We start from the raw sequence: 27,453 nt of genomic DNA on the forward strand, positions 1-27,453 counted from the left end.
AAGAATAGGTACCGTAGTGGAGGGCTCCGGAATAATTTCGACCACCTGGGGATCTTTAACGTGCACTGACATCGCACAGCACACGGGCGCCTTGGCGTTTTTCCTCCATAAAAACGCAGCCGCTGCGGTCGGGTTCGAACCCGGGAACTCCGGATCAGTAGTCGAGCGCCCTAACCACTGAGCCACCGCGGCGGGGCTCGGATTATCGCATGTTTGTTTAATGCAGAGTAAGAATGACTGGTATGACCGCAAACGATCCACCCTGAAGCGATTGACTCCGCGCTGTGGTCGTTGCGATTCCTACATTCGTGAACTGCTTCCTGTGGGCTGTAATCATAAAAGAATCGGGATTCAGGATACGCTTCGTTCAACTGTAGTCTGTCGGCAACCTGATTTTTCTGCCGGTTAGGAATGCGCGCATAATCACTGACATCAACGAATATCAGCTGATTGAACATTCATCTAGAACAAGCGAGTGTACTGTACAACTTTAGCTGTGTATTATATCTCTAACGCTACAGCTTTACCGCAGAGGACTGGCACTCGAATCGAAGGCACTACAATCCGGCCTCACGTGTCGGCGCCTAACGCATCGCGTGTGCTTGCATGATGATCCGCGCAGGGAAACTCTTCTCTTTATCTTTTTAATGAGCCAAACGCGAGGACGATGCATACGCGGGGTACTTCACAGATATTTTAAGCATCTGCGGCAGAAGACCTGAGCATCAAGCAGTACGGCAATCGGAGACGACGCAACCAGCTCTCGTTTCGGCTGACAAAAGTGCACCTGTGCGACCACATATATGCTCTCGCAGATGCCAGGAGCAATGTGCTTATGACGTCTTTTTATAAAGGAAATGTTTCAGTCAATAAAGCATTACTCAAAGCACATCCGCCTTTTCACTACACAGAACGCAGTGTAGACGCTTCCATACGCTGCCGTATCGCGTTAGACTTAACTCACCAAACACGTCCAGCACATTCGTATTTGCGCGCGTACTGGGAGCTGGAATCTGCCTCGAACAAAAAGGCCTCGAACACCATCGCAATATCAGCCGGTCGCATAAAATTAACAGTCGATATATTTTAGAAATAATTTGCGATTGTAATACGAAGCGACCATTTGTGATTGGGAGGTGATCAGACCTTCGACTGCAATCACACACATCTACGCAAAAAAAATAAATGAACAGCAAGAACTGCCGCAAAGGAGCCATTGCAGGCGACACGGACGATATGCACCATGGTCTGTTCAAAAAAACCCCTGCATCGCGCAAATCATCGCAAGTAGAACCGCGGTCCTTCTATTTCACATAAAAAGGCTGCGCGCGCTTCCCGCTCCCCTACCATCTCTCCGTCGTCTGCGAGTGCCCCGAGTGCTCCCAGCACGAAATCGTCCTGGCGAGTCTGGCTGCCCGCTACCAACCGAAAACCGCCCAGCCAGAGAAAAACTAACGCGTTCGGGGCAGCCACCGAAAGTGAGCGGAGCAGCTCGAAAAAAAAAATTAAGGAAAGGAATATTGCCGGCTGCGGCATTTGCTATCTAATATCTTAAGCACCCGAGCTGCAGCAGGCGGAGGTTAAAGGGAAAGGGAGAGGAAAGCGAGAAGTATAAATTGGAGTGATAGCAAGAAAGTACAGGGGAGAGCTTTGTACACTATATACAAAATACAAAAAAGTAATCAAGTTCGCGCCGCTCACGCGTCAATATCCAGGTTCTGTTCCCAAATAATTGCGCGCAAGCGGCCACTGTGCGCAATTATTTGCAGAAAAAAAATAAATTACATACATAGCCGCGCGCACGTAGCGCCCCGTCTGGAACAAATCGCGCGCGCGGCACACTACAGGAGCGGCCGGGGTGGGGCGCCCGGCCGCGCGTATTGTGAGAGGTAGCACCCACGGAGCGTTCATGTCACGCGTGCACTACTTGGCGAAGAGCAAGCGGAAGTCCACCTGCTCGATGAACACACAGAGGCTCACCATTGTTCTGTCACGGGTGCGCGCACAGCCCTGGGGCCGTACGCACAGCAGCGCCTCGAGAATGGGCGGCATGATTCCCAGTGGCCTGTAGGCCGCGAGCATATCCCGACGCGGCACTGAAGAAGCGGTGCAGAGAAGGGCTATGTGCTCCAATAGAGAATTATGCATATTGCAACCGCGCAAAACGACGAGGGACGACGAGAAAAACGCACAAGACAACGCGTTTTGCGCGGTTACAATATGCACTACCCTCTTAACCACCAACTAGCCCGCCTTTGCCTTTTAAAAGAGAATTATGCATAGCGCGATCCGCTACCGTGGTCCGTTATCTCGAAGCCGCTGGGTGCACGCTCATTGGTGCCGACACGGCCGGCACGCACGCAGCTGACGGGCATGTGGAGCCATGAGGCGTCCACAGGGCGACCTGCGCATGCGCAGTGGCGCCTCACGGAAGCGGGTCACGCTAGCGGATCGCGGATTGCGCTATACGATAACTCTATAATGTCTCCACCGCACGCGTCGCTCGACGAACGTCCGTGGCGCACCCGTCTTTCTCCGGCCACACGCAGCCAACACTGGATCCACGCTCAGGCGACCCGCAGGCAGACCGCGTACAGACAGAGGCGGAAAATTGAAGAGGGCCACTGTGAAACACCACACCCCTCTCCACGTTCCCCTCGCCAACCAGCGCCTTACAACCTCTCTTCGTCTTCCATAACCCACTATCTCTGTCCCTCATCTTTCCTTGAGAGGAGGGGCACATTTTCCTCTCATCACTTTCCCCCTGCCAAACGAGGCTACACACGGAAGGAAGGAGTTTTTTTTTTTTTCCCGCACTGTCAGTGCTAAGGCTGATGCCTTATAAAACAGAGACCAAACTTTGTGGAATCATTAAAAACATTCCTGATGAGTATGTGACGTTATGCTGTGTTCTTTTTTGTTTTTCTGAGGATGTATGTATTGTGTATGCATACTTTTGTTTATGCCTGTTTAGAATCTGACTTATTTTATGAACGCAATGTACCGTCCTCGCATGCCGCATTTAAAATGCACAATATGGACCCGAAAAAAAAATGTACAGATGGACCCGAAACTAGCCTTCAACTATGGGTCTAATAGCATTGTGCGTATTGTAACCTTGTAAATTCATTTTTTAATAAAAAAAAATACGCCTCCACGCAGCTCCTTTTGCACTAAGCAAATCACCCCTTGACCTCAAAGTGACAGCTATACAACCAGCGTATTTCAGATCGAGACTGACCCATTCTGGTCGTTATATGTTCGGCCACCCCACATGTTAGACAAACTTACCGACCCATATCCTTCACGACAATGGCAAAATACACTAAAAAAAACATGTGTCGAGAGTCCACTTCAGTTTTGTCATCATCATCATAAGCCAGACTACAACCCCTGCAGACTACGCCCTCTGCATCTCCGATGTGTCTGCAGTTAACTCTGTCCTTTGCCAGCTGCACCCACCCTATACCAGCAAACTTCTTAATCCCATCCGCCCACCTAACCTTCTGCCGCCCCCTGCTACGCTTACCTTCAAATCGAATCCACTCTGTTTACCTTAAGGTCCAGCGGTTATCTTGCCTGCGCACAACAAGCCCTGCCCAAGCCCGTTTCTTCCTCTTGATTTCGTCTGGGATGTATTTAACCCGGGTTGGTTCTTTCACCCACTCTGCCCGCTTCCGGTTTCCTAACGTTACACCTCTCATTTTTTTACTTTTCATAGCTCGCTGCTTTGCTCTTAACTTAAGCTGCACTCTTTTCGTTAGCCTCCACGTTTCTGTCTCATCGGTGAGTACCGGTAAAATACAGCAGTTGTATACATTTCTCTTGGATATATTGGTAAACTGCCATTCATGATCTGAGAGAACCTGCCACATGCGCTCCACCCAATACTTATCCTCCTAGTTATTTCCCTCTCATAATCCGGATCAGCTGTCACTACCTGACCTAAGTAGACGTATTATTTACCACTTCAAGCCCCTCGCTTCCACTTGTGAACTGCTGTTCCGTTGCTAGGCTGTTGAAGATTACTTTAGTTTCCTGCGCGTCAATTTTTAGACCCACCGTTCTGCCCTCCTGCCTAACTCATTGATCATGCTTCGCAGTTCATCTCCCCACTGATTCAACAAGGCATCAGTGAATGACAAATCGTTTTGGTATTCTCCATTAACTCTTATCCCAAACTATTGTAATTTAAGCATTGGAATACCTCCGCCAAACAGGCGCTGAACAGCTTTGGCAAGATTGTGTCTCCCTGCCTGACGCCCTTCCTAATTAGAATTTTATTGCAGAATTTATGGAGGACTATGGCAGCTGTGCAGTCGCTATAGATATCTTCCATTTTTTTCGCATCAGCCGCTTCTACACTCACAGAGCCTCAACATTAGCGCATGAGCGGCGCGAACTTGATTGCTTTATGCCTTTTGTAAATAGTGTAGAAAGGTCTCCCGTGTCCTTTCTGGCTATCGCTCCCCTCTATACTTCTCCTCGGTATCCTCTCTGTTTCCCTTTCAGCTCCACCGGCTGCAGCTCGGGTGCTTAAGATATTAGATGGCTAATGCCGCGGCCGGCAACATTCTTTTCCTTTCGTTTTTTATTTATTTTAGATAAACTACTACTACTTCTACACTCCGATTCCGCAATGCCTGCATGAATGCACGGGTTTCCATTGAGTCAAATGCTTTCTCGTAATCGCAGGCGGGCATTTGACCTCAAAAATCTGGACCTCACCTCAACGTCAAAAAGAATTTGCCGACCTCACTAAACCTCAATCTCATCAGTTGAGATTGAGGTCTCCTTAGATGCCCTCACCTGACTTTTCCTGAAACCACTGCTCACCTCACTTAACCTCACTTCAACCTCAAATTGTGAGGTTCAGGTCGGCTGCTCGACCTCAGAAAACTAACGAACAACAAAACAAAAAACGATTCAGAAGTTATTCAGTTAAAAACAGTTCTCAAGAATCCTGTGAGACAGTAAAGCCGAAATGATGATAGTATTGTTTAATAACGTGTGTACAGACACTATTGATGTACACGCAATAGGAGAAGCTTATAATCTGGGATGTATCCTCAAGTATGTGGCCCGCGGGCAGGGGTGTCCCATACGCGGTTACCAGCAGTACGTCGGTGAGTACTTTATGTGTCAATATTTTTCAGCCTTGATTACGAGAAAGCATTCGACTCAGTGGAAACCTCAGCAGTCATACAGGCATTGCGTAATCAGGGGGTAGAAGAGCCTTATGTCAAAATACTGGAAGATATATATAGCAACTGCACAGCTACTATAGTCCTCCATAAAGTCAGCAATAAAATTCCAATAAGGAAGGGCGTCAGGCAAGGAGACACGATCTCGCCAATGCTGTTCACCGCATGTTTGCAGGAGGTATTTCGAGGCCTGAATTGGGAACAGTTGGGAATAAGAATAAATGGAGAATACCTAAATAATCTGAGATTTGCTGATGACATTGCCTTGCTGAGTCACTCAGGAGGTGAACTGCAAATCATGATCAACGAGTTAGACAGGCAGAGCAGATCGATGGGTCTAAAAATTAACATGCAGAAAACCAAGGTAATGTTCAACAGCCTAGCAAGGGAACAACAGTTCACAATTGGCAGCGAGAGCCTAGAAATTGTGCCGGAATACGTCTACTTAGGGCAGGTAGTGACAGCTGATCCGGATCATGAGAGGGAGATAACTAGAAGGATAAGAATGGGGTGGAGCGCATATGGCAAATTCTCGCAGATCATGAGTGGCAGTTTACCAATTTCCCTCAAGAGGAAAGTGTACAACAGCATAATCTTACCGGTACTCACCTATGGGGCAGAAACGTGGAGGCTAACGAAGAGAGTTCAGCTTAAGTTAAGGACAACGCAGCGAGCCATGGAAAGAAAAATGATAGGTGTAACGTTAAGAGATCGGAAGCGGGCAGAGTGGGTGAGGGAACAAACACGGGTTAATGACATCCTAGTCGAAATCAAGAGAAAGAAATGGGCTTGGGCAGGGCATGTAATGCGAAGGCAAGATAACCGCTGGTCTTTAAGGGTAACGGAGTGGGTTCCAAGAGAAAGTAAGCGTAGCAGGGGGCGGCAGAAGGTTAGATGGGCGGATGAGATTAAGAAGTTTGCAGGCAAAGGGTGGATGCAGCTGGCAAAGGATAGGGTTAATTGGAGAGACATGGGAGAGGCCTTTGCCCTGCAGTGGGTGTAGTAGGGCTGATGATGATGATGATGATGATTTTTCAGCCTGCTTCGTGTATACTTGTTCGTATTGGAAGGCTGTCGCTCATTCACGCACGAACCGGTAATTGACAAACACAGCCGTCCTACACCATCCAGCAGAAATTGGGAGGTGGGGGAACGTATTCACGATACTCTTTTCAGGCTTGAGAAAAGTTACCAAATATAAAGAAACTGGTCGTCGATGGCTATGCAGACGATGGCTATGCAGACGCATATCAGTATAATTCTATTTTCTCGCTCTATCCGGCATAGCGAGAATGCTCTTTTCAGTCCCCTGTGTGTTGCCTTCGAAAACATTTTACAAGCTGCGACTGTAGTACACCAAGAGAGGCACGTTGTGTTTGTGTCTGTGTAGAAGCGAGCGGCTTCTTTTATTATCGCGAAAGCATTAAATGGCTTACTTTCAAGGTCATATCCGGAAAAAGTGTCCGCAAGAAACGGCGCCATGTGACGCCACGAGCCGACGAGTCACGCGACGACGATGATGACGTCGCATATTTAATTAACGCTAATTAGTATAATTAGGTAGTGCTAAGACTAATTAGTATAAATAGTGCTGACATCATGTGAGTGTGACATCATACCAGGGCACTTGACAGCTATGTATTGTGCCATCAAACCTAGCAACGTGACGACGATTTAATACGAAATCACACCTCCTGAAGTGACAACGATGTAATTTCTCGTCATACCAGGACCCCCTCCACCCCCCTTCCACCCCCATTTCAAGATACATATAAGTATCCCACTTTACTACACATGCACGCATAACGCATTACAAAGAGTGCCTACAACCCGGTCCCCATAAATGGCATTCGAATTGTCCAGCAGGTAAACGCGCCACTTCATGTGGGCTTAGGCGTATTTTTTTTTTTTGCCCGAGGCGGGGGGGGGGGGAGGGGGGGGGGGGGGCGTCTTGGAAAGAGATTTTGCTGCGGGGAAATTTGAGCAAAGAGCCATAGTGCTCTGGACAGATAGAGCGGTTCACGCTGCCCTTTCTAGGCCACTTGTTTAAACCCGTGTGATTTTAATATTTGGCACAGTGTTCGAAGACATAATCTAGCTCTTTCTTTCAAAATGCACAATAGTTGTCTTCGGTTGCTGGGTAATATACAATAAACAATATTCTGTCAGGATTCATATTGATAGCGCTATATCAGACTTCCCCGGGCTCACAAAGATATACTGTTAGCATCATCATCATCGCCATCATCTCGAGAGTCAAAAGCATGTGTCGTTGCATGATCTTTGTAGTATGTATACTCATACGCCTCAACAGAATTCTGGGTACCATTTCGTCAACCAGTCTGAGACAAGCTGCTTTAGGTCCATCACTTCTTTTCCTTGAAAACTGAACTAATCAATGGTGCGCCAGCATCCTCGACATTTTTTACCCACGAGCACCACGCGAGCATCCTACGAAGCCATTTAAGGTGAATGATGGGTATCTGCAAAATAGTTGAAGGAAAGATAACGGGTAATGCCTGGTCGTCTGCAAGGCAGGCCGCCAATCTAACTGATCCCATACGAGAAAAGAAAAAAAAGCGAATGATTAGAAACACACAAACAAAAATTGCACACTAAAAACGGAAGCGAACAACAGTATGCCCCTATTAAACTTCATATTAGGTTTGAAACAGCGACTCAGCAGCACAGCGCGAGCATGTAATAAGTTCCATGCATACATAATAATTTAAAAAAAAAGAAAAGGGAATCAGCTACCACATCACCGTACAATCATTATACTTTTGCATTTTTTCGCCGCTGCAACACCGTATGCTGGTGCGTTCGCCTCGTGTTGCGGTATTTCGGCATAATAAGCGAATTTCCGAGAAGGAACAAGGAACCGGAGATCAAAAGGAGAGGTTGTTCGAAAGGATAAAAGTGAAATTATATTTTCATCTGCTTGCATTACGGAACGGGAACATACAGAATTAGTGTGAGATTCGAAAGGGGAAGTCACCTATCAAAAGCTTCGACGATGTTATACAGGTTTTTCTGGCTTCGTGCTTTTCTAATCAAATCAGCAGGTGTCGTTGTTAAGAACAACCTGAATCACATTCTCTCGCCTATGCTGCATTCTCCAGTTTCTGTTAAGTCAGCTTGTAATGTACAGCAGGACCTCCTTTACTCGAAGAGCCGTGGCATCAGCGCATGAACACCGAGCAGTCTTGCTTGCGGCAATTCACGCTGCGAAGAATTTATTGCGTGCCTTTTGGACTGAACTTCTTTGTTTGTGGCATCAAACAAAGCTACCGCGGGTCAACATGAGTTACGTGTTTTGCGCACTCCCGGGAGTTTGAGGCGACCGTCACGCAGCCGGGTGCTACGCCGGCGGGGCAAGGGGGAGAGAGAGTGGCGTGCTGCGATCCTTCCGGGAAGACCGGAAGGGTGCGTCTTCCTGTAGGCTCACGACTGAACGGACATTACGGCGCAGCACCGGTAGCTAAGAAGGAACTGTGGCATCCGGTTGTCCAAACAGGGGAAGTCGAAGACCAAGCGTCATTGCGGTAATGCACTGCAACTCCGTTTCGGAAGCGGCATTCGTCGGAGTAAGACGTGCCAACTTCAAAAAGTGTTGACCTCAAAACTTCGACCTCACTCAACCTCAAACTCACGCGTGCGGTTGAAGTCTGATTTCCTGACCTCACTCACAAAATGTCGAGCCGTCGCCGACCTCACCTCAACCTCACCTCACGACGTGAGGTTAAGGTCATTTTGAGGTTGAGGTTGACCTGGTGAGGTCGAAACCTCATGAGGTTGCCCACCTCTGCTCGCAATCAATGAAGGCTAAATATCGGGGTCGCTTATAATGTGCGCATTTTTCTATCACCCGATTTATAGTGTGAATATGATCTGTTGATTAATTGCTTTTACGAAAGCTTGCCTGACCGTTTGGTTCATTCAAGTCTATTTTTGCCCTTAGTCTATTAGCGATTACACTAGTAAATTCTTTCTAGGCAACGCACAGGAAGCTGATCGGTCTAATTTTTTAAGTCCTTGGCGTCTGCTTTGGTATGAATTAAGATAATCTTAGCGTTCTTCCAAGCTTCTGGTACGCTCGAGGTCATATCTTAAGGTGGTCGCGCATTTAAGCACGTCGCTAGGGCATTCTGTAGCCGCAGACATCTTATTCCATTGGCAGAACATTGATTTAACGTTGCGAGCTCGAGGTGGTATCACCTTCCCACATGAAGTGAATCACATCCGCGAAAAGAGCCGACCCCCTCACCGTCCCAGGGTGGCCGCGAAGCTCGTGGCTTGGTGAGCAGCCCTCGCTCCCGGGCGCACGATGGGCTGCATGACACGAGGAGCTCCTCGCCCGTGCCGACAGCCTTGCACGTCCTGTAGTAGATATTACCTTGACGCGTGTAGGCCACCAAGTTAGATTCCCGCGGGCTGGCCGCAGAGTTCACGTATCGCATCCAGTTGGAACTCTCGAGTGGACGACCGTCCACCAGGAATTCCTTGCCGTTCTTGCGAACCTGGGAACACCACGAATAAACTCGACTGTGTGTCAATCCTTCAGGTCATGATAAAAAGGCACCATGAAATTTATTTATTTATTTATTTATTTATTTATTTATTTATTTATTTATTTATTTATTTATTGATAAATACATACTGCTAGTCCCATTTGGGATTGTTGCAGGAGGGCAAAATAGGGTTAGTAATAAGAGTTCAGAAAATACATCATTTTGGTGAAGATCGTAAAATAGACAACTAATAGTAAGGGTAAAGCAAAGGCACTGGAATTAACTATGGAAATACAACCAAAAGTACAACAACGCAGAATAACAATACAAAGAACTGTATCATAACCCTATCGAAACAAGGCAAATTAATCTCACAATAGGCGTCATGACAAAAGTTGTATCGCAATAGTTCAGAAAACAATACTGGTAGTCTGTGTATACCTGAACAAAGGTAACATTAAAAAGGCACACAGAATAGGAAGCAATATTAGCAACACAGAAAACACACACAAAAATATTTGCTAATTATGTACAGTGCTCTCGATGGCAGCGCTGAACTTTCCTAACGATGAGCTGCTAGTTATTGAAGGTTTAAGACTCTTCCATTTGCGAGTGGCAAACGGAAAAAATGAGTATTTGAAGCAGTCAGTATGGAAAGGGTACTCGTTAAGTGTCTAAGAATGTTTGTGACGCGTCGGTCTTGCTTTAGAAAAGGAAATATATTTATTAACGTCAAGTTTTAATTGCTGGTGAATTAGTTGATGCATCATCTGTGTCGCGCGAGTTTACTACGTATTTGAAGTGTTTGTATCCCCTCACGTTTCATTATTTCGGTTGGTGAGTCAGTTGTTTGGTATTTGTTAAATATAAATCTGACAGCTTTTCTTTGAACTGCTTCGAGTTGGGCAAACTTTTTGATTAGTATGAGGGAACCAAACGACGTTACCATATACTAAGACATATCTAACCAAAGTGCTGTACGCTAATAGTTTAGTTTGGGCAGGGGCTAGTCGCAGACGTCGTCTAATAAAAAAGAGTCGTTTTAGAGCTATTGATGTAATCATGGCCACGTATGCTTTCCACCGGAGGTCATCAGTTATTAGTAGACCAAGATATTTATGTTCCGTGACTGTTGTGAGTGGTGTGTTATTTATGGTGTATGGAAAATTTGATTTATGCTTCTTCCTTGTTATTGTCATATAAGCTGATTTAGTAGCGTTGAGGGGCATCTGCAAGTCCATGCACCATTTTGTTATAGATTTAAGCGCATTGTTAAGGGTTTGATGGCCATCAACTGTGTTTATTTCCTTATAAATGATGCAATCATCTGAAAAAAGTCGTATGTTGACATTAGCATTAGCGGCTAAATCATTGATGAAGATTAAATAGAGGATGGGGGCCAAGCCACTGCCCTGGGGAACACCGGACACAACTTGGACTATGTGGGAAGCTTGCTGGTTAATTTGTACAAACTGTGTTCGATCTGATATATAATTTCTATTCCAGTTAACTATAGGTCCTTGACCTAGTGTCGCCTCAAGCTTATTAATTAGTTTGCTATGCGTAACTCGATCAAATGCCTTCGAAAAATCAAGTAGTATTAGGTCGGTTTGTTTTCGGCTATCTATGCTTTGCGATAACTTATGTATTAGTTCTATTAATTGAGTTACCGTTCTGTTTGATCACGGTGGAAATTCTGCCTATCATTCTGCGCTGGACACCGCTATCTTGCTGGAGGCAGCAATGGAAGATGTGGGGCTGTTTATAAAGTGTCAAACATAAATTCGTTCTGAGAAAGCTATATCATGAGCACTTGAATGGCAGTGCGCATGATAATATCTGCCGTTAGTGGAGGCGGAATACACTCAAATTTCTCCGAACCTCATCAGATAACGACAGAGCCACCGACTAGAAAATATTTCACCTTTAGAGCTATTGTAGTAGAAGACAGAAGACGCCTGTGCTGTAAACGCAGCCGTGGTACATGGTTCTAAACAGGCCTCGTATTAGACCCACCTGCCAGGTGTAGGCGTTGCCCTCTCCGTTGACTTCCACCCTTCTACCCTCGTAGGGGCCGAAGAAGACCCTCCTGGGCAGCGGTTTTAGCGTGAACACCCCGAACTCGGTGCGCTTGAAGACGTAGCGGCGGATGTACAGATCTTTTGGGAGGCTCTTGTTGGCACGCAGTGGGTCCCCGGCTGCCACCTGCGAGTGGCACGCCCTCTCGTGGATGCCTGCACTGCTCCCAGCTTCTGTTTTTCACAGCATTCACACGAAAACCAGACTGACTACAGCATTCAGCCTCAGTGGAGCTGCAATTTCATACAAGAAAACTCTGTTCATTTGCATTTTAATGAACGCCACAATCCTAGGAATCTATGCTCAAAAGGGGTCGTCCAGATATGTGATATGTTGGCGGGTAATCACGATAAAACGAAGGGAGCAGTAATTCACTAAGAAACGGTTGTCCGCTGAATAGAGTGGTCAAGGCATACCTCGTCCCTGTGAGATGTGGCTCAATCACACTCACGGCCACTCACACTCATGTCCACTCACACACACAACCATTTACCCTCACAACCCTTTACTGGCGCTCATGTCCACTCGCTCACATTCCCGTTTACTCACTGTTTCCTTGTTTTGGACAATGGAAGGAATGAAATATTTACTGCCACAGCCGACTACGCTCGTGGCTCTCCTTGCAGAGCCTGGTTCGCACATATGCATTGGTGAGCAACCCGGGGCTCTATCGGGTTCTTTAGCCAAATTTCGCGGTTTCGACGCTCGAAAAAATTTGTAATATATCACGCACATTCATGTCCCGAACCAATCTTACGCGCGTGTGCTCCCGCGCTTGCTGCTAAGAGGATGAGTGCGTGTTTAGCGTCAGGTAAGATGCTTAGACACGTTTTTGAACGGTGTCCATAGGCGTGCGCACGGTTGTTCATTACGGGGAGCAAATTTTCAGCGCAGCGGCCCCTACTTCCCAACCTCCTCACACCTGGGGCCTTAGGATCAAAAATGAGCGCTAAGATGAGGAATGATGCAATTGCAAGCTATACAAAATATTGAGCTGTAGTTCATCCTTTCAGGTGTAGCATACGCAGATGAAAACCGCCCCTGCACCGCTGAGACGTCAATTTAACAACGTGCTTCCCAAGGCATTCTCATAATATCTAAGCCAAAGAAAATATGACTCATCTTTCTTTGTTAATTGCAAAAAAGAAACTGAAAAGATCGCCTCAGATTGAACTGGCAAGTAAACATTTCTTTGAACGCAGCATCACGAGACCTCGGCTGCCGGTATCGTCAAAAAGCTGTATTCCCAGAACACTGCACTAAAGGCAATGAAGGAAAAGGTCTAACAGAAAAAAGGCATGGGGCAGACTTGGCGCCCCAATAGATGCTAATGGCGAGAGGGGGGGGGGGTGCAACCTCGTCCCCCTTCCCCGCTGCACACGCCTATGACAGCGCGTACGTAACAATAATGAGTTTGTGTTGACAAGGGTCTTGGATAGCGTCTGAGTGCCAATATTTTGCTTGCCTTTAGAATGGCATGCCTAAGTCTGTATGAACACTGTGGACGCAACTCGTGCCTGTGAATACTTTTCGCATACTGAGAAATGGAGAGAGTTTCTGAAAAGATCGGGGAATTGACCATGGGTGTATGAATGGATTCTGCTGAACCCTTTAAATTTGCGTAATAGCGAGCGCCACCTGTCGTGCAAAAAAAGAAGCTCCGCTGGCCCTTTTGGCTGGAAACGGGTTCTCGACAAAGCATATGCAAGGCAGCGTTCAGCGTTCACGCGCGCTTGTTTTGTGGTTTTAATGCTCTTTATTTGCAGGAAACGTGCGTTTGCTCGCGAAAGAGGATGATAGAGGGGGAGAACACCCCATTTTCGCTTTTAGATACGGGGTTGAGCGAAGAGTTTTCGCGTATTATCCCGAAAAACGACAATGCGTGGCAATACCTGCGCTCTGCTACGTCAACGGAACGCCTAACGACCAAGCGAAGATGTGCGCGTAGGCGGCGCGGGCGAGTGTAACATTAAGGCGGAACCGCATGGCGCGATTTCAGGCGCGATTGACGCGCGGATGGTGGGACGCGCGCGTCATTTATACGCGAGCCCAGTATGATCCGTCACGAAATCGCGCCGCCGCGTGCTCCTACTCGGAGCAGAAAAAAACGCCTCACGCGGCGCGTCCGCCAATCAGAGTTCAGGTAAGCCACGTGGCATTTGGTCACGTGGCATTTTGGGTTTGTGGTTTTGCCACCAGATGGCCTTGCTCTCTGCGCATCTCGACGGAACCTCTTTGGTGCATTTTTTTTTCCTCGGCTGAACTTGCGCGTGCGTCAAAGAAAACAGGTGCTACCGTGATTTCGTTCGCGAATCGTGTTCACCTGAAATGGACAAAGCAACCTTCAACTAGGCCCTAATAACTTAAGTGGAGAAGCGTCGCGTCCTGTGGGACGTATGCGACCGCAACTACAAAAACAACATGAAACGTGGCCAGGCTTGGCGAGCAGATGCCCTCAGCGTAGACGGTATGCACCAAATCTTAATCTGTGCACACGTGATGTGGCTGCCCTGCTTGTTCTATGTACATTCGCCTCGACAAGCGTGTGAACTTGGCATGTTTACCCGCCGTTTTCGTATTTATCTCGCTGGCAGAGAGCATGCCGCCGCGACGCGAAAGCGCCGCTCCCTTTTTTTGTGCGGGTGCTCGGGCGTCGGCGGCAACGCGGGCGTTCGCCGCGCGTCGCGTTTTTCGCTCGCGGAAAACGCGCCATGCGGTTCCAGCTTTATAATAGATGCTCTTTGACTTTCCTAATGCGCACAGAAGAGTAAGTTCGCGCTTCCTTCATAGGGCAGGAGTTTCTCTTAACTTCGCACAGCACATTTCGCCTCAGTGCACTCTTAGCTGATTAGTAAACGACCCGTAGTACTATCTTAATCAGGGCTTGCGCTGATACGGCAGAGCGCTGCTTTGCGTGTTAACGGACGGGCCGCAGGAGCGTTATAGAATGCGCGAATATACGCGAAGTTGCGCTCTACCGTGCTCCCGCTGTTCGGATAACTCAGTTTGACATTGCAGCATTTATGGTGAATGTTCATACTAGTATAAGCCATTTGATTTTCGTGTGTCGATGGCAGAACTCTTCTAGATCGACAGCAGTGTGCACTTTGCAGTAAGCGCGGAATATAGCAGAAACACCCGTTTCGAAACGTGATGGATGTGCGCATTACTGACCCCATCAACGGGCTCGTTTTTGGCGCCTTGCATCTCGTCGCGGCCTTCATTACGTACAAGTCTCGCTGTTGTAAAACGCGCGGTTAGTTTAGACAAAATATTCTTGCAGTTACATGGCAATGACGTGGCACTTACAGCTCACATCAGTCGTCGCACTATAACGGAGGAATGCACGGAAAGCTTATCTTTTCCAACCAAAACCGAATCGCCTGCAGAGAGTGCTGGCGGCGCCTTCACCTCGCATGCGCAGAAACATTTCCGCAAATGGTCAATTCCTCACGAAAAAGAAAACGGCTCGAAAACGCCCTCTCTCGTCCCGTTCTTTGCGCTAAGCTGTTTTTGTGGATAACCAACAGCCCTAAATTCACACCTTAACGCCAAGTAACACAGTAAGTACAGATTTGCCCTTAGGAAAAAAAGGATTCAAAGGGGAGTGGTAACCTACTTCGGAGGCATTCGTCTAGCTAGACAAGGCATGCGGGACCGATCTGTGGACATGCCTGCCGTGCAGTAGATTGTCTGCGTTGCACATAATCCCACTCTGAAGGGGGCTTTAGAGACCAGTGTGGTGTTCTCGTTTGAGGGCGGTACATACAGAGGCCATGTGCGCATCTGAGTTGCCATAGGGGGTGCTAACACTGCACCTAGTTATTCTCACCGTAGTCAGCCTCTTCGTTCGTTGAGGAAATGTCATTCTCGGAAGAACGCGTACGTAGCTAACTTTAACGTAGCGTACGTAGATAGCTAGCCATTTTGCGGTACAAGCCCTTTTGAAACGGCTCGACGTTACTGGGAAAAAGCTCTATCCAGAATTTCAATGAGGCAATCGCATTATCCGGTTGTGAGGATTCCTCATGCTTCCCAGATATCAGTGCAGCTAGAATTGTTGAAATCGGAGCGTGCAAACAGAAGCTATTCCGCTGACATGCAGAACTGAAAACAAAAAGGTAAAAATTTAAGAAGCCCATTGCACACGACCAGTGCTGTTGCGCTCGACGCCTGCCGCAAGCTCGCCTATGGACCGGAAATGAGCTGCTTCCTTGAGCCAGCCTTGGTACAGTGAAAGAACATCAGTAATGAATGGTCCCTCTCGGGTAAGGCCGGTTAGCAGAGAACCTGGCCAACGTGGTGGCGAGACGTGCTCTTGCGAGGGAAGTAGGGGGAGAGTTTGGAGGCAGTGACGAGCCATCTGCAAACGTTGGCGGCATGTGCACAGTGGCGAGTCGCCGCCGGATTCCGAAAGGATTAGCGCTGGTGTCGCGCAGTTCGGTGACCTCACCCCCTAATATACCGCGAGGGAGCGTGGATCGAGTCTCATGCGTGAAGGCCCCTGGCTTGGCGGTTCTGCTAGTGCCGGGTCGCCATGCGGCAGAAATTGTTGAATGCTCCAGCACTGACGTCCTTGCGCGGGTGCGATGCGCGAAGGTTCGCGTCCGACTTTGGTGGAGACTACAGCTGGGCCGCGGCGGTGATGGCAGCAGCGACGCAAAGACGAACTCTTTGCTGATATAGAGAACGCGCAGCTGAAGTCCAGCTGTGCGATGGTATCACCTTCGTGGCGAGACCCTGTATCCGATGTTGATTTGCCGCCATCGCCGATAGAAACAAGGAACATTGCCGGAGGACGGGCGTCTCCGCCCCAGGGCTGAACCTGACCCTATTGGTGCGCATTGTGTCTGAAGGGCATTTAGACCACGTAGAAGGGTGGAGGAGGAACTTTTGACTCGGATGATGATGGGAACGAATAAATTTCAACCTGTAACCCGATGGCTCTCAGGGAAGCTCCTTCCATGTGCCGACAGAGGGAAAGAACGTGTGAAGAAATATAACTATAGTGCCGATCATTGGGGCGCGCCAAACAGTACCATGCCTTGCACACATGCAGCGGAAGTTCGTATGAAGTTTTTGATTTCCAGGGAGGCCTCCAGCAGCCCAAATCACCAGCGGCGTATTTCCGCGTACATTGATACTGACGGCAGTTTTTTCACGACCATAAATAAAGGGGCTTTTTGGACTCTGTGGCGATTCAGGGAGCTTTATCCTCAGCTCGTTCCCGCTCTTCGAGCAAAGTCCACTAACTTCTGTCGCTTTTTTTCTGTAGCTTTCTTTATCAAGAGCGAACAGACAAGACTCAGAGACGTTATATTTTCGGTCGCTTTCTCGAGTGTAGAAGAATGAAGTTAGAACTCTACGTCCAGCAAATCAAAATGGGTGCGGCCCATTTGGCTCCCACCTCATATCTACTGCAGAAAATCGCCGCAACGTTTCGCCACCTTCGGCACAAAAAAATCAATTATCGAGCAGATTAAAGCAATTTATATTACCACTTCGCCATGACAGCTATCTCCTTGGCGTCAAGGCGTTACCATGTCTGATCTTATGTGTACAAAGAAATAAAAAATATATATGCTTGATTTGCGATGATGGCCTCCTCCAAGTATACGATAGGAACAAGAACCACTGGCTTTACAGAAAAGAGCACTTGCTTTTCGTGCCTTTTCGGGGCTTGAGCCGATTTGTGCAGTTCAGGAACCATGCCAAATGCGTCAGGTTCTTCACGTGGGTCGAGTTCAATAAAAAAAAATTACGGCCAGAGCACAGCTCTACAATGCCCACAACGGGGCACAGAAAAAATTGCAGGGGACACTTAAGCTCTGCCAAGAATATGACGTGACAGCATAATGACTTAATTCAATGTATGCACAATTGGTCGTTGTCTTCAATACATTCTTAGAACTCCGGGGCCAGTGGTGCAGAGGTTAAGCGATGCGCCACAGCCCTGCGATGGCAGGCGCTGCCACAGGTCGGCTTTTTGTGCCCCAGGTTGCTCTTCCCAAGTGGCCAATCTTTTTAACTGCCACCTACGACGAAGAGCAGTTGTTCACACTCCGGTGGGCAGGTTGTGATGACAACACAAGATCACGTGACCAAGGTGGCCCACCTGCATCCTAGGTTCCTTTCCTGGGGATACGTGGTCTTTTTGCTGCTCACGGTCAGTCATGACGCCGGATTTTCTGCGACATGAGCTCCTTAACGTTATCGGGATATAAACCTAACCGTCCACTGCAGTACTCGAGATCCCACCTTACGCTAGTTATTGGAGATCATTTTACTGTCACTGTTTTACCAGCACGCATTGAAACTCTTCGTATATGAGCTCAAGCCATGTAGAAGGACTGACAAGAGAATGTACTTTTCTAGCAGTGGCAAGGCGAATTTCGATCATAGGATCTGACACAATTCGTAGCGACTCATTGCACCCGCGAAGGGCGTGCGTCCACGCCAACTGTGAACTAGTAACGCGAACACGAACGAAAGATTCACGTTCCTGCGCCAGCAAAATGCCCTGCTGCGGTCGTCCAAAAACACCGGCATGGTGCCTTATGCAGCTCGAGGCGCCCTCGGTCATGAATAGTTGCTTCCCTAAGCTGTCAACAACATGAATAGCGGATACCTTAATCACGAAACACACGCCAGAAATTTCACTGTCGCGTCCACGCGCCACTCACATCCACTCACGACCACTCGCACCCATTCACGTCAGCTCATATCCATTCTTCACCCATGTCCATTCACCAGTCATCACTACTCACACTCACATCCACTAACTCACACTCATCTCCACTCACACTCTTATCCCCTCACTCGCACTGACACGCACATGCACTCACACTCCCAACCAGTAACTGACACTCACACTCACAGGCGTGAGTGTGAGTGAGTGAATGAGACGATGTGAGTGGACTAATGAGCGTGTGTGCCGCCCTGTCGGCCAAGTAAGACACAAAGAGGCGGGGAAAGGAGAGAAACAGGAAGAGTGGAGTGGCTGCAGTGGACAGTTCCCGTTATGCATGCATGCTACGGCAAGTGAAGGTAAATTCTGGAATCAAGGAATGCCCTATCCACTCGGCGCATTGCCTGTCTAGTTTTGCGCCGGTCTGTGCGGACTGAGAATAGCCAGATACGAATTGTACTCCAAGGCAGCGTTTCACTCTCAGCATGCACGTGCTTCGCACTCACCTCGGTGTCCTTGATGTGTGTCAGCGGTCCGTGTACGGGGCAGTCGCCGGGGTGGTCGCTTCCGCAATCGTCGCAAACTGCAAGCATAGTGTCCAGGTCAAGGTTTCGCAGAAGACGCAAACAGAAGGCTAACATTTTTTTGTAATGCTCGCTGGCTTAAGTCAGGACGAGGCACAGAATTGGAAGTCGTTTACATACACATGAAATATGTGTGTCTATAGGTGCCAAAGCCTGATTTGGTCATCATTTAAAAGGCAGTCTTCAACATGCTCCTTCAAGGCGTCAGACATGAACAGTATAAAGTCGTTTTCCAAATGCTGCTCCGGAACGTAAGATGACCAGTAAAGTTATTTACGACGTGCGCAAGTTTTCCAAGGAAGGTAGGGGCAGGTTTTTGTGGACAGCTCACACAGGTATTCGTCGGAGTTCTCCTCGCAGTCCGTGGACTTGACTCTTTTTATTTTTCTTCTCCGGTACCGGGACTCGTCGGTATGCTCCCTGGAGGAAACTGCGATTAATTGCAGGAAAGTTGCTGTAAGAATGGTTTTGGCATAGATTCTTACGAGCACTTGTAAACGCAAGCAGCGTTTATGTGCTAAGAGCAAGAGTAGTGGCTTGAGCCGAATCAAGTGTCTATCATTACGGATGAACTTATAGGTGAAAAAAATTAACTGCCTCGGACACGTAAAAAAAATCAGTTCTCACACAAACCGAAGTGATCTTTCAAAATTGAAAGGGACCATGACCGTTTATTTTCACGCTTACCCACCTGTCGAAGTTAATTCTCAATTTCTTAAATTAAAATTCCCCCAAGATTCAGTTGATTCTGTGCCGTAAATATTTTTAAAATGAATTTTTTCTGTTTCTTCTACGAACTGCTTGCTGGTCTGGCAACCTCTAATTGCTGACGTCAGAGAAGCATACCCGCTCCGCGTCGTCTTCTGCGCGCTGTTGAGGTGCTTGCATGCACACCGTAGCCGGCGGACGCTCAAAAGTTTTCTTTTTTACCTTATCGAAATAAAATACATTTTCAGTGTTTTCTTTTAGGAAGCGGTCAGCTTAGTACGTCACCTGAGTGGTCCTTAAGAAAGCGGACTAGCTCGTGGCACCCCTTTTCTGATTGTTGAGGAAACAGAAATCGATGCACCCCTGCTTTAATATTTATGCTCATAAACATATTTTTATGTTATGAGTGTGGTTTCTTATGAGCAGTCAAGTGCTCCTGTATGTGAAAAGCAGCACGCGCCGTGCATGCCTTCGCCGGTGTGCGCCGTGAAAGCCGCGTTTTGTAGCTAGCTACAAAGTTCTTGTCCGCTATTAATCGGCTCGATGATTAAACTCAAATTATCACAAGGTGGCAGTAGAGTAACCGTGATGCGCGAAAGAAGCAGAGAAAAGTGCCGAATGAGACGACTTTCCCGCTGCATGTGCGATTTTGTAAGTCGAACATACATTCCCTTCGGCCCGTAGAACCCTTTTGCAGGAACCAAGCCGCTTGAAAAATACTACGCGACTAGAATTATTTCACTGCCCGATAGGATGAATCGTCGCCGCCATCTAAAGGATTACTTGAAAATAATAGTACATCATTTAGCGTTTACTGTGCGTGCGCATTGTGGCCCAGGAATGCGATGATCACGACAACTGCAGCCCCAAGCTGGGATTGTTTACATAGCAGTGCGCAAACAGTACTGGTCGTTTGCTTGACATAAAACGCAAGGTGGGCTCCCCTTATCTTAAGTATTACGTAGTATTGCCCACAGATTGTAGTTTTACTTATTTACAAACTATGATAACACTGCAATAAGCGCCGCTGATGCTATAGCGCCTGCTTGGGAAACGCTTCGCGTATGACCTGCGCTTCCCGTTAATTGTATCTGCTTTTCATCGGTATATTATTTTAATGCGCTTTAACTAAAAATACATTGGGACATTACTTGCATTAATGAAAACAACCGGATTTGTTGTCCACAGTCGACGCCGACGGCTCCTGCCGGCTGCCTTAGCACATGCTGTGCAGACCAGGTCACATATCGGCACTTCCCCCTTATTGTACTCGAGCCCTGCGATGTAGGCAGTCGTCGCATTGAGGGAACTGTGGCCAAACCTACGCTCGACAGCTATTTTCAGGCGTTAAAACTTGCGAATTCGCTCTCCGCAATCGCCAAAATCGCACACATGAATCCTGCGTACTCGCTATAGGCCTCGTCACGAAAGGGGCCGGTGGTCTATCGTCGGCCGAAATTCAGGAATCTGGCAGGGAGTTCCCCTCAGATTAGTAAGGAAGTGTGAAGATATGAAATGCAGCCGCTCGTTTCGCTTTTTTGGATAAGGATAAGGTACAGAAGCGCTCTTTTTCGGGCCGTCTATTAACCGGGCGTGAAGCTTTCGCTCGGCCGCACAAGCCCAGGCGACGACTACGAGCGCCGTCGCATCAGCCAAGTGCAACCGGACCCCATACCGAAGAATAACTGCGTTCCTATTATTAACGCTTTTGCGGCACCAGTCACTCATATATGGGGGACGCCTGCTACTTCGATCGCCCGCGAAAGCACAGAGGGGCAAGAGACCTTGCTGCGCACATCGCAGCAATGAGAGCAGACGACGTTGCTCCGTGTATGCCCTGGTGGCGTCACGATAGTATTCAATATGGCGTTCGCTGCCGGTGGGAGGAGGTTTCCGTTCTCAATTTCGATCACATTTTTTGGAACATAGGGCTCGTCTAGGGCAGACAAATTTCGGAAACTGAATCATAAGCTCTTGTATCAGTTGCTGAAGCACAAAACACCAATATGAAGAACGATCATTTCATGGCCGCTTTAAGCTCGTCTTATTGGCCCAAAAAAAATGGTTTCCGGCCTAAGAAGCGAAGAATCAATAGTATAATTGCTTCACTACTCAGTGTCCTGTGATGAATCACATTAGTGCATTATAGTGGGGGAGACTGGCTGAAACCTCTTCGTATCACAATCAAAATTATTGTTTGTACTTTTCCGCGTAAAGTTCTGTACTGAGTGCGTGCTTCCCTGTGCAAGTGCATGTTCTGTGGCTTTTTGCGGCGTAGCGTTACATATGCGAACGCCATCTCTGCTAGAACCAAGGCTGGGCAACCTCGCCCTCTCCTCCCTGCTGCTATTTTTCTTCCTCTCATTCGTGTTTGGTGAGAGAGTTGAATTTGCTGTGCGCGGCGAGATCCCTTCCCCTTCAACCTCCCATCTCACCTCAGCTGCTTTCCGACACCCGAGGGAAAGCGGTTATGGTTCTTCAGCGGGGTTACCATTGCATATCCCATTAAAAGGTGGCCCATGAAGACCTCTCGCTGTGAGAATTATTGCGAAAATCTCATTATCTAAAAGCACTGTAGTGGCATACAACTGAATAATGCGGCGGCGAATGCATTTCAACAGACGCCCTCCAGCCAAGACGTCGACAGGAGTGAGATAATGTAACGAATAACTTTCTTGCGCCTGTCAGCTGCCATCAATGTCCCACTAGTAAGCAAGGGGATAAGCCGCGACGTCATGACATTCAGTCGACGCCGTTGGCTGAAAGGCCTGCTCTGAGATGCACTTTCTGCTGCATTAGTATATTAAACTGGACCCACGGCGCCCCATGCCTCCATGCAGCAGGCTGTGCGTGCCGAGCACGTGTCATCAGGTGTATTTCAAGTGCGAACGGCTGCTTCCGAGTGCAACAAAAAGGCGCATGTTAGGCAAGTGCTTCTTCGCGTCTGGCCATCAGCTAGACAAAGACTGAGCGAGCAGCGTGCCGGGGAGATCAGCGCGGGTGCTGTGCACGCGTGTACTTCTTGCTTATGACAATGCGGACCATCCGGCAGCCAGACGTTCACGGTTCGCGCTATTTATTTATTTCTTTATATATGTACCTACGTTGGCCCGCAGGGGCATTGCAGTAGGGGGGTGTACCACAGTATACATCACACATTAGCGCCGCGGAAACAATTATATATGGAAGTATTACAATAATAGAGGAAAATGCAAGCACTCCGAGAGGACATAGGAGCATGCGACAAAATATCAGCGTAAATGAACACTGTGAATTGAATGGAAATACATAGTAATGTCGCAGCGCTCACTAAAAATTTGCTAAGTTTAACACGATGCAAAGAGAACGAATGTTCCCCCTACAATGTCGACATACATAGTGACACAAATTCGACATACAGACCACGTGTAAGGCCGCGCTTCAAACGAGTACATTTTTTTTTATTCCTTTAGCTTGCGGTCACGGCGGGCCTCTGGTCTACATGGAGAGCTCTCAGCGAAGCTCCGAGCTCCCCCCTACTCGCGTGCCCCCCCCCCCTCCTCCCCGCAAGCAGTGGCAAACGCGCAGGAGGCACTGGCTGCTTCACAGCACTGCTGTGACGGCCGAAGACACTTGGCTTTGTTGGGCGCACGAAGAAACCATGCGAGGGGCGCACACAACGAGCACGTGGGGCCGCTTGGTCTAATGGCGCGTTCACAATTGGACATTCGGCGGCGAGAGGAAGCGGAATCCGCGGCCGCCGAAATGCTGTCTCGTTCACACTTCCCGGCCACCGCATCGCCGCTCATCGTCTGTGTGTCGTGTTCTCACGGCGTACACAGATGTGGCAGGAGGTTAATCGATGCTGTCTACATACCAAAACCTTATGCGCGTTTGCGTATGCAAAATGCAGCTATTTTGTCGGACGTTACGACATTTGTTTTTAAACGCCTAGTGGCGCTATCTGGTAGTTAGGAGAGGAATCATTGTTGTCAACAAACCGACGCCCCTCTTAAGCCTAAAAGGGGAGGAATCGTCACCCGAAATAAAAATTAAAGCAAATTTATCGCTCAAACGTGTTCTTATGGCGAGATAAGACAAAGCGAAAGACCGCTGGCTCTTTTATGGCCAGTGAACGCGCTGAAAAAGGCAGTAACAGCGACGAATTCAGTCTGAAGCGAGGCGTCCTGCATCGAAGGGCGCCGCCATGTTTGTCGCCGCGGGTACTCGCCTTCCTATTGGCTGACGAGATTCGGCGGATTTTTTTCCGGCGGCAGAATTGACCATTTGCGGAAAAGTTTCTGCGCATGCGTGGTGAAGGCGCAGGCAGCGCCCTCTATGGGCGGTTTGGTTTTTGGTTGGAAAACATGAGCCAGCCGTGCATTCCTGCGCTGTAGTGCGACGACTGATGTGAGCTGTAACTTCCACGTAACTGACATGTAACTGCAACGCGATTTATCTAAGCTAACCACGTGTTTTGCAACAGCGAGACTTGTACGTAATAAAGGCCGCGACGACGTACAAGGCGCAAAAGACGAACCCGTTGATGGGGCCAGTAATGCGCACATCCAGCACGTTTCGAAACGGGTGTTGCTGCTTTATTTCGCGCTTACTGCCGAGTACACACTGCTCGGTCGTTCTAGAAATGTTTTGCCACCGACGCAGGAAAACCGAATGATATATACTAGTATGAACATTCACCATTAATGCTACAATGTGCTTCCTGAACAGCGGGAGCACGGCCGAGCGCAGCCTCGCGTATATCCGCGCATTCTAACGCTCCCGCGGCCCTTTAGCACGCAAAGCAACGCTCTGCCGTATCAGCACGAGCCGGGATTGAGACAGTACAACGGGTCCTTTAATAATCAGCTAAGTGTGCCCTGAGGCGAAAGGTGTTGTGTTAAGTTAGCAGAAACTCCTGGCCTATCAAGGAAGCGCAAACGTAAACGTCTGTGTGCATTAGGAAATTGCAACCCATTATACTGTCACACTCGCCCGCGCATAGGCGCACATTCACGCACATTTTCATTTGGTAATTCGGCGTTCCGTTGAGGTAGCAGAGTGCAGGTATTGCCACACATGGTCGTTTTTCAGGCTACAGCGCGTAAACTCTTCGCCCCACCCCGTTTATAAGAACGGAAATGGGATGTTCTCCTCTTCCATCATACTCTTTCGTTAGCTGACACACGTTTCCGGCAAATAAACAACACTAAAACAACAAAACAAGCGCACGTGAGCTGCTGAACCCTGCCTTGCGCATGCTTGCTCGAGAGCCCCTTTCCAACCAAAGGTACCGGCGGAGCTTCTCTGTTTGCACGACAGGCGGCGCTCGCTTTTCCGCAAATCGTCAATTCGGTCCTGGACCGACCGGCCTTTCCGCTGGGTATTTCGGCGGAATATTCGCCGCGTCAGCGGATTCCGCTCGCTCTCGCCGCCGAAAGTCCAAGTGTGAACGCGCCATTAGGCAGCATTCCCACGGCGGCAGACCGTCATACTGGGCCTCTGCGGAAATATGTGAACCACCTCGCATTTCGCGATGGGTCCTTTTTTTGGCATTCTCGATGGCACCGAAGCTTCGCGGGTCTCCGCCGTCTGACATTCTTGCGGCGAGCTAGTGGATTAGTGGTCCCGCCAATTAGCTGAAAAAGAACATTTAATCCCTCGATAGGCCTGTTGCGCATTATGACAATCAACTTTACCAGGCAGCATCGACTCGCGAGCTGCCGTACCGAAGCACCAGAACCTTACGATCCGTATTTGGGACAGATCGCGAGGCATAGCCAGGCCAGCCTCGGTCGGCGTGAACGTTCCCGCTCACCCAACGGGGAACGTGCACGGAACTGTGCAGCGCCGCCAAAAATTGGTGTGGAGACACTTGCACGACAGTGGACTTTGGTGTGCTTCGTGTGCTGGGTGTCTGCGTGTAAGTGTGCGGTGCGATTGTTAATAGACTTGTGCGCCGAAGTGTGTGTGTGAGCGTGTGTGTGTGTGTGTGTGTGTGTGTGTGTGTGTGTGTGTGTGTGTGTGTGTGTGTGTGTGTGTGTGTGTCAGTTATTCAGATGTGACATTTTAGCGCCATATCCGGATTTGTATGCCGTCATGTTCCAGTGTTGTGTATTCCGTTTCTTTTGCTAGTATGTGTGGCTATAACCCCTGCACCAGCGGATTTGTGTGCCGCTGTGGCAAGAAGTTGTCGCACGAGAAGCTAAGCTTGCAGGCTTAGGTTGTTGCGGCCTTTATTTGGTTTTGCGTAAATGAGCGGACTCCAAGCTCATTTAGCATCTTAGGGGGGACGTGTAAGGCCGCGCTTCATCAACGCGTACATTTTTTTATTCCCTTAGCTTGCGGTCACGACGGGCCTCCGGTCTACACGGAGAGCTCTCGGTGAAACTCCGAGCTCCCCCCTACCCGCGTGCCTTCCCCTCCCCCCGCAAGCAGTGACAAAGGCGCAGGAGGCAGTAGCTGCTTGACAGCACCGCTGTGACGGCCGCAGACATCCGGCTTTATTAAGCGCACCAAGAAACCAAGCTAGGCGCACACAACGAGCACGTGGGGCCGCTTGGTCTTAGGCAGCATTGCCACGGCGGCAGACCGTCATACTGCGCGTCTGCGGAAATGTGCGAACCACCTCGCATTCCGCGATGGGCTATTTTTTTTTTTTTTGAATTCTCAATGGCACCGAAGCGTCGCGGGTCTGCGCCGTCTGACATTCTTGCGGCGAGCCAGTGGATTAGTGGTGCCGCCAATTAGCTGAAAAAGAACTTTTCATCCCTCGATAGGCGACGCGCGGGTGCGGCAGGGAAGGGGAAAGCATCAGGCAATAAGGGCGTGAACTCCCCCCGGGGAGAGGGTTTCCAGAATGTTTTCAGTGTTTCTTTTTCTTTTTAGCCAAGCCCCGGGCTCTAAGTTGGGTCCAACCTTCCGGGGCTGTGGCTACCTCCATTGGTTATCGAAGCTTAGGGCGGGCCTGGAAATCGGACAGCCCTAACTTCTTTGTTTGCAAAAGCTTTCAAATTGTATGTAAAATCATTGGAGGGCAGTTTTGTCTAGTTGAGCTAGAGGCTCCGTGCAGTGGCACGTAATTGTACAGACCTAGACTCTAACATCGGGTCGATGAGTAAGGTCTTGTCGAGTTTCTCTGTGTGAGATCTTTTCTTTTATGTTACAGTTCAACTGTCTGTGTGACTCAATTTGTAACGCAGTTTGTCAATGTACATCCTGTAAATATATTTTCTCTTTGTCTCCATCATCTGGCATCAATCATCGTCTGCTCCTTCTACAGCGTTGAATCACCGTTTGGAGAGGTCCTGTGCCCCTCCGAAGAAACGCAAAAAGCCATCTTTAATTTACTCCACGGAAATCAGTGTTAAACCAGAGCAGCCCGTAGTGCCACAAAATATTCTGAATCGGATGCAGCCACAGGTATGTCGCGGGGAAGACTATTTCATGCACTGATTATTCGTGAAAAAAAAATGAAAAATTCAGGTACACGCTGACATTTCTTTAATCAGGTGATGTACGTAGGTGGTAAAACATAAGCACCTTTGTTCAGTACAGTGTGGCAATGAAATATGTCTCGTATAAACACGAGTTGAAAAAAAGTCCCGACTTGAGGATATAAGAGGCTATTCTAAGCTACTTCTGATGTCAGTGATACTGTTAGGTGCGAATAGTGGGATACAACACGGGCGGCTCGGTTC

At 48.5% G+C, this 27,453-nt stretch overlaps 1 protein-coding gene across 1 annotated transcript; it reads right to left on the reverse strand.

The window, feature by feature from the left end:
• Window positions 1–1,923: 1,923 nt before the first annotated feature.
• On the reverse strand, window positions 1,924–12,261 carry LOC144129655 (histone-lysine N-methyltransferase PRDM7-like). Its single transcript, XM_077663766.1, has 5 exons — window positions 12,246–12,261; window positions 11,732–11,967; window positions 9,472–9,724; window positions 2,297–2,404; window positions 1,924–2,096 (listed from the first exon to the last, which is right to left on the reverse strand). Exons 1-5 carry the CDS (start codon window positions 12,259–12,261, stop codon window positions 1,924–1,926), a joined length of 786 nt encoding a protein of 261 aa, XP_077519892.1.
• Window positions 12,262–27,453: the final 15,192 nt, after the last annotated feature.

This window comes from Amblyomma americanum, chromosome 4, assembly GCF_052857255.1.
Source record: "Amblyomma americanum isolate KBUSLIRL-KWMA chromosome 4, ASM5285725v1, whole genome shotgun sequence".
Lineage (NCBI taxonomy): Eukaryota > Metazoa > Arthropoda > Arachnida > Ixodida > Ixodidae > Amblyomma > Amblyomma americanum.